General features: G+C 29.1%; 1 protein-coding gene across 4 annotated transcripts; it reads right to left on the reverse strand.

The window, feature by feature from the left end:
- Positions 1–241: 241 nt before the first annotated feature.
- Positions 242–4,555, reverse strand: LOC8266935. Of its 4 annotated transcripts, none has more exons than XM_048376717.1 (5): positions 4,333–4,555; positions 3,688–3,794; positions 2,012–3,275; positions 1,744–1,890; positions 242–1,143 (listed from the first exon to the last, which is right to left on the reverse strand). In XM_048376717.1, the coding sequence occupies exons 3-5, from the start codon at positions 3,258–3,260 to the stop codon at positions 518–520; spliced, it is 2,022 nt and encodes a 673-aa protein (XP_048232674.1). In that variant the 5' UTR covers positions 3,261–3,275; positions 3,688–3,794; positions 4,333–4,555; the 3' UTR covers positions 242–517. The 4 variants fall into 4 exon arrangements, with proteins under 4 accessions (XP_048232674.1, XP_015576993.1, XP_048232675.1 ...); XM_015721507.3 differs by having other exon boundaries at positions 3,368–3,794; XM_048376718.1 differs by lacking the exon at positions 4,333–4,555 and adding an exon at positions 4,109–4,321.
- Between the last annotated feature and the right edge of the window lie 3,439 nt (positions 4,556–7,994).

Genomic DNA, 7,994 nt, shown 5'->3' on the forward strand with positions numbered 1-7,994 from the left:
TCTCACCCTGGAGAGGTTTCAGGCTCACCCCCTAGGATTCTTGTATATAATATGATGGACAAGGCACTGGATCCACACCCCAATTGGATTACAATGTCCCATACTGTATGCATCTAACCTTGAAAATTGCTAAATGGGATGCATGTCAACAGAGCAGTAAAGAAGCTAAGCAATATCATAGGATCCATTATTATTTCCTTGGGCACAATGTCAAAGGCAAGTTTACCTTTAAAGTTCAAAGTTCAGCAATGATGCAATTTATTGAATCATAAACAAAAGCAAATGTGCTGTTCACATCACACAAATAATATCAAAGAAACAATAATGACGTCATAGAAATTCACAACTGCAACTGATAGAGCAGGAGGATTCTGAAATCAATGATAAAGATATAATCTAGTGCTCCAGGAGTTGCTCACCATGAGTAATTGAACATTGCTACCAATATCTAAAATAATCTTGATGATTGATCACTGCTTTTTGTTTGTCTTGGCTAAGATGAAGACACTTCAATTAATCACAGGGCTCCCAGAGTTCCCTCACTTCGACTCCTGCGAATAGAGAGCTCCGATCTTAAGTTAAGGAGTTTGCTGCCGATATCAAAATAATGATGCCGATGGCCAGTAATTGCTTTAGTTCCAGTTGGTGGCAGACGGGCATGCCTACCCCTGGATGGCTTTGGTGAGACCAGAGCCTGACTTTTACGGCCATGAGTTGATGAAGATGTTGGTCTAGTGCCACCTAGACCATGGCTACCCTTTCGGGCAGCTTTGTTGTCCGATCTGATGCCACGATCGAATTGATGGGCATTGATGCCTAGCCTCACTGATCGGTCTGCAGCATCCTTCAATGTGCTGACCTTGATTGGCTGCCGATTGAAGTAAACAAGATGAGGAAGAAGGCTTTGCAGATATTTCTTGAGTTGTTCATCTCCAACATTCTTCTGAGCTGGATTCCCTTCCAAGCTGATGGCTTGCAAGGAATTGTAGTTAGCTGCCAGTTGGCCTAGACATTTGGCTGTGGAGATTTTGTTAAAACGCAGATCCAGTACAGTTAGTTTTAAGAGGCGGTGGAGACCCTCTACCTCACTTATTTTATTTCCCGCCAAGTATAACTCTTTCAGGGAGGAACAAGAAGCCAGACCTTTCAAAAATAGAAAAAATGTTACAAGACTCGAGAATGCTTAGCATATTAGAAGATTTGCTGATATGAAGTATCAAAATGCAAAAAGGATGGGGAAATCTCCACAGCTCAGATTTCTGCACAACTAAATTATATTTGGTGAAACAAATTGGATGAAAAGAGCTTCACATTTGGGCTTTAAAAAGATCACGTTTCTCTTAAACTAGTTTATATCCTTTTTTTGATTGATGGGAAGAATCAATTACAGTAATAATGGCAATGCAGCACATATGTCAATGCTTGGGTGAATAAATTAGTAGATTCAGCTTTGGTGCTAGAGATAAAAAAATGTTGCAGCGATGGATCATAAGAAAATTTTTAAAAAAAGGAGAGAAAGAGAGAGAGAAGTGCTTATGAAGTGAAATGAGGAGAGAAACTAAGATAATAATTGCAGTTGAGAGCAGCTAAGCCCATTCAAGTTGATCATAATTATTAGGTTGTGCATAATAACATTTGCATTACAAAACCTAAAATTCCCTGACCAAATGAAACAGAAAACAGCAACACATAAGAGAGAAAAATATAGCAACTATCCAGGTATTAAATCAACGTGCGACTTACCATGGCCAATTCTGAATATCCGATTGTAGCTCAAGTCCAGCACACGAAGCCGGGTGAGTTCACGTAAACCCTCAATAGTGGAAATCTTGTTTTTTGACAGATTCAACACATGAAGCCCTCGAGGAAGGGAACCAGCAGTTATCCTCACTAGAAAGTGAAGAAAGCAGGTAATTAGGACACACATGGAAAATTGTTTCCCCAGAGTTCAAGGTACAATCTGCTAATGGACAACGTAACCAAATGAAAGAAAGCAGTAGGAGATTCAAACCTATGGCATTTCCAGATAAATTCAGCACCCTCAGACTAACAAATGCACCAAGAAATGGAATCACCGCCAACCCATGATTTGACAGCTGAGCTGTGGTAGCAGAGGCACCCAAAGAAGAGATATATCTTTTAGCAGTCTCCATGCCGGGAGTAACCTTATTATCCCTCTTTATAGCCGTCAAACCATTCATGACATTGGAATCTCTATTCAGTGGGTGAATACTATCTGATAGTTCATTTGTTTCTTCCAATGGATTGCAGTGTTGAAGATCAATGACCCACTCCTCAATGCGCTTAATTTTAAAATCCTTGCCCTGTAATTCGTCAGCCTGCTGAATCAAGGACTCTCCTTGGAAGCGTTTTACCGAAGTTATCTCATCTGTAACAGGAACTATCCAGTCTTTTGCCAAAGCTGAATAATTGTAAGAATCATAACCATCATCAAGAGAATTTTCAAAATTTATTTTCTCTGTTTTACAACCACTATCATTTCTTTCATGTTCTTGAATCTCCCTCTTCTCAACTTCATGAAATGAAACCTCTTTCCACCTCATGCATAAAATACTTAGGTCCTCAGAAGATCTTGAATGAGGCGCCATATAATTATAAGAACATCCACCAGGAAAGAGCAAGGAAGGACCCATATTAGGCATAGAGCTTGATTTTGCCAACATCAAATGTGTGCGAGGTGTATGGTTGTAGGACTCATTGGCACCTTCACCAGATAACAGAATTTCTGAATTTGCAGGGTCTTCCTGCTCTAAATGCTGAGGCTCTCCAATTGAGAAAATAGATTTATTGTTGACTAGTTCAGAACTTACTTGAACAGACTCCGATTGTGGAGCATTTTCCTGCTGACTGACTGGGCTTACTCCTCGTGCATTGGTGCCATCTCGTCCAACCAATCCATTCTGTTCAAGGGATTCACTGGAAAATCCTTGGTCAATTTCATCCTCTATCTCATCATCAAAATGAACCCTTCCCTCATGGCATAGGGCACTTCCTAAAGACTGACTTTTCTTAACAAGGCCTTTCTGATGGATTCCTGTGTCATTTTCCATATCCAATTTGCCCTTAATTTCCTCTGATTTCCAGCCTCGTTCAGAAATCACACAGCTTGGTACATCTTTTGTTCTGCCATCATTATCATAATTGGCTTGTTCATTCAAATGTAATGATTCTAAGCTTGCAGCTTTAGATGATACCATAGGGACTTTAATCTGAGATGAATCTTGTAAAGTTTTATGCATTGCTTCAACAGTTCTCTAAATGAAAATGAAAAATTCTTATCAAATAAAAGAAGCTAAGAAAAATAAGATTAACAACTAATTCAATTGTTAACAATTCTACCACTAACCTTCGATTTATGGGAATAGATATGAGCATTGAAGCACGAAAATCTAACCATTGCGGCAATACTGAGTACATTCAAATCTACTCTTTTTTACATTACAAGAAAACTTACTAACGGTCACAACTTTTCTATTCTGAGTATTGATTAATATGTAAAATTTTGAAACAACAAAAAGCCTAGGGGGATCTAGCAAAAGGAGACCTTAGCCATAATCAAGAGACAGACCCTCAGAAACACGACACAACCTCCAAACATGGGATGACCTTGATCTCCTCAAAACACAAAGCAAAATCACTGTCTCATTAATATCACCCCACACCCACCTAGAGGAGGTGCGAGAAGAGTTAGAATTTGCTGCAGCGGCCAGAGTGAACCAAAATCTTCGCCAATTAGGAAAACCCAAATCCTAACAGGTATAAAAGATGCTGGCCTGATTATTAATGAAAAAAGGGAACACAATTAGTTCCAAGTTCAAGCAGTAAGCACAAGATTAACAAACCAATTCCAACATAATAAAAATCAAAACGAAATCAAATGCTCATCCCATATTTGATATAGTCACCATTTGATGAGTTGTAGATACAACAAAGCAGAAAGAAGATTAAAAACTTTCCATAATTTTACCTTCTTTTTCAGGAAAAAAGAGAAGAACAAATTTGTCCACAAAAACCAAATCAAAGGGGTATCAAATATCCAACAGATTTGTCATATATATAGGCAACATATGCTGAAAAAATCATTTACCTGACCATACCAGACCAGAAAATAGAATCACGCACACATAGCTAAGCAGCTACTCTCATATTGACAAATAAGGTAAACCCAACAATTCCATTATCAGATTTCGTCATCTCTTCTTCTCAGAAGTGATCAATAACAACAGTCAAATTAAAATCATAGCAACAATGCTTTATTAAAATCAAAATACAACCAAAACAAAAAGACAAAAGAGAGATTCATTATATTACCTATCTGTAGCCAGATTGTTGATAAGAATTTGATGCTATTAGATAAAAGAAAACGAGCTAGCTTCCTCTTCCTCTCCTTCTCCTTCTTCTTGTTCTTATTCTTTACCTACCACAAATAATAAAAAAAGAAATAAAGAAAAAAAGTAAATTGAAAATAGCTTTTTGTTATTATATATAATAATTATTATAATTATTAAGGAGAATTTTGTCTCTCAAGGAACGGCGTGTGCATATGGTGCGGTGAAGTTTCAATTCTGAGGCCAATCCTATTATTATACTTTGTTTCTATTTTTTAATTTCTTTTCTTTTCTTTTCTTTTTCTTTTTTAACTTGCGATTCCAATGCTAATGTCCCTTCTTATTTATTTTATACCAATATGTTTTGCCTTTTCTTTTCTTGACCGACAAATAAGGTTCAGAAAAACAAATTCAAACAGAAAAATTATTATGCATCAAAATTTTCAATTTCTCTTTTACAATTTAAATTATATAATTTTTTTAAAATAAAAAAAAATAATTATAAAACATGATAAGAAAAATATTCTATCATCAAAAAATTTTGATTTATAATAACTCAACTATATTTATTTCGATCAATTATTATTTATTATTTATTCATATTTGATAACATAAATTTAGAGTTTAATAATTTATAATTTTATTATCTTACATTAAATTATATTTTTCTATTCTAATTCTAAAATATAGTTATATCGGTATATTAATATTATTGGTTTATATAAGACTAAATTTAGTTAATAGATATTTTTAAATAATTTTTATATCATTAAATTAATACTGAGAAATTAAGAAAGACATTTAAAAGTGTTTAATTTACTGTTATTTTTAAAAATGTTATATGTAAATATTCAATATAATAGGTTAATGTTATATATTGTTATTTATGATATTTTAAAGCTTTAATTAAATATTTTTATATATAATATAGTGAAAATATGTAATTTACATTTCATTTAAATTTAATTGTCTAAATTCAGATAACATTAGCCAAAAAGAGAAATATGAAAAAAATACTAAAAAATAAGCTTAATTAGACTTGTTTGTGTCAAAATCCAAAAACAAGATACGTGAATTAACTACTTTACAAGATCTAACCGAAATTTACATTAAGCAATTTAGTCATTTAATATTAATATTAGGATTTATATTAAAAGTTATTATGAAATAATATTTGATGGAGAAAACAATATATATAGTATTATATATTAGATAGACTTATCTTGAATGTACTTATTTTTATAAAGACTTATTTTTGTGGAGAACTCTTCTCTATATATATCTCTGCAAATTATTTTTATTGCCAAACCCATATCATGGTTTGATACAATAATATCAATCTATGGTTGATATGGGGGTGCTATGTTAGAAAAGACAATTAATGAGGTGTATGATATCTTTTAAATGTTAGGAGCAAACTTGCAGCGAAAGAGTGTGAGAATAAAAAGAGTAGAAATAAATGAAGTAATAGTTAATAGTGAGATGACCATATAAATAACTAATTAATTAACCAAGTTAAGATACTTACTTCAACAAAAATCACACCAAACAATGAGGTACGTAGTATTTGTGGTATTTTATGGTTATAGTGCTAGTATTTATTCATCTTTTAATATTTATACAAAAAATATATATAAACAAATAAATTTGATAAAATCTTATTGTCCATATAAATTTGATAGATTCTTACTAACTCTTATTCTAATATATATAGCCAAAGTTGGAAAATTATTCAAATTTTTTTTGAAAAAATAATGATTAAAATCCACCATAATTATTGAAAAATCTACGACAGTTTCATTATCAAAACTAAGATTCTCAATTCCAAAAGAACTCTAATAATTTCTTTCATGATTAAAAATAAATTTTTAAATTTAATGAGTATTAAAACTTTTATTTAATTTTTAGCTATAAACTTGATTTTATAATTAAAATAATAACAATAATAGTGCAATATATTATTTCAACTATTAAAATTGATTGATTAAGATATATTTAATATTAAATAATATTTTATGTACATACCTATTAATATATATTATAATATAAAATTGGCTAAAAATAATCTTATTTTGTGAATTTAAAATTAATTAAGTATAAAATATTATTATATAAATTAAAATATTTAAATATAACTAGTCGATTAACCGTGCATTGGACGGTTATTGTTGTTATTTTAATTATAATATCAAATTGATAAATAGAATTTAATAAAATATTTAATATTTAACATTAATTTATAAAATATTAAAAATAATAGCAAACTAACTATTTTTAAATATCTTTAATCTTTTTAAAATCTTAAAATTTTACTAATACAATAGTATAAAAATTATTTTAGAAGTTATTTATTAATTAATTTTTATTTTATATAAAATTAATATATCAACATAATTGATATTACTATTTGTAGGATTAGAATTATATTATATATTATTAAAAAATTAATTTATTATTAAATATATATAAAAAATATTATTTAAAATATTTTTTTAAAATTAAAATTATTATTTAATTATAAAATTAATTTAATAATTAATATAATATATTAAAATATAATTTCTATATTAATTTTAGAATAAAATTAATATTATTATCCGATTAAAAAACTATTTATTAGTTCATATAATATAATCAATATATTATTTCTTAGAATTGGACTCAGTTTTTAATTAAAAATTAATAAATTAATAAAAAATTATAAAATTACACATAAATTTAAATTTAATATATCAAAAATAATATATATAAAAATTTTATTTCAAAATTAAGTTTATATATATATATATATATATATATATAAATTCTAAAGTTAAAATTAACAAAATTAATAACCGATGTGCTTTAAATTGTTTCTTCTTTGAATGACTCATAAAATAATTTAAATACAAGTTTTAAATTAAATATTTTTATGTGGTTTAAAAATGTGCCCATTGTTCGACTAATCTAACCGGAGACACCTCCACCGATGCACATAAATAATTTCTGAAGTGATAGACCTTAAATTGGATTGCTATTATTTTTATTTCGTTTAATATCTTTATTTATATAACTTATTAGATATTTTTGCTTATTTATTTGAGTGAAGACAGTGGTACTCAGAGCATTAATTGCGTCTACAGAACCTGACACGGGAGACGGCTTCTTGTCTTTTCAAAGGCTCCAAGCAATGACGCTTAACCTTTTGTTTGGGTTTCTTGGGGATAAAATCAAACCGAAAAATTAGAAATGGAAAACAAAATAAAGAAAAATAAAGTGAAAGAAATCGCAACTTATTTTTAAAGTTAAAATATAAAATTAATAGTGTATTAAAAATAAATATGTAATAAAAAAATTTATATATTAGAATAAGGAAAAAACATTACTACCTTCTAATAATTGTTATAATTTATAAGTCTAATTCTGTAATTTTTAAAATAACTAATATTTTTTAAATTTTTATTTCTCTCACTATTATTTTTTTCTATATTTTATTTATCAGTCAATTCAGTTAAAAAATTTAATTAATAATTAAAATTATCTAGTCTTTAAATTTATTATTAAATATCAATTTTATTTAAATTTAAAATTTAATTTTAATTTCTAGAAGCAATAATTAAAATTTTATATTTTTAGATTCTCTAATTTAATTACAATAAAGAATTA

The sequence above is a fragment of the Ricinus communis genome, chromosome 7 (genome assembly GCF_019578655.1).
Source record: "Ricinus communis isolate WT05 ecotype wild-type chromosome 7, ASM1957865v1, whole genome shotgun sequence".
In the NCBI taxonomy this organism is placed as follows: domain Eukaryota; kingdom Viridiplantae; phylum Streptophyta; class Magnoliopsida; order Malpighiales; family Euphorbiaceae; genus Ricinus; species Ricinus communis.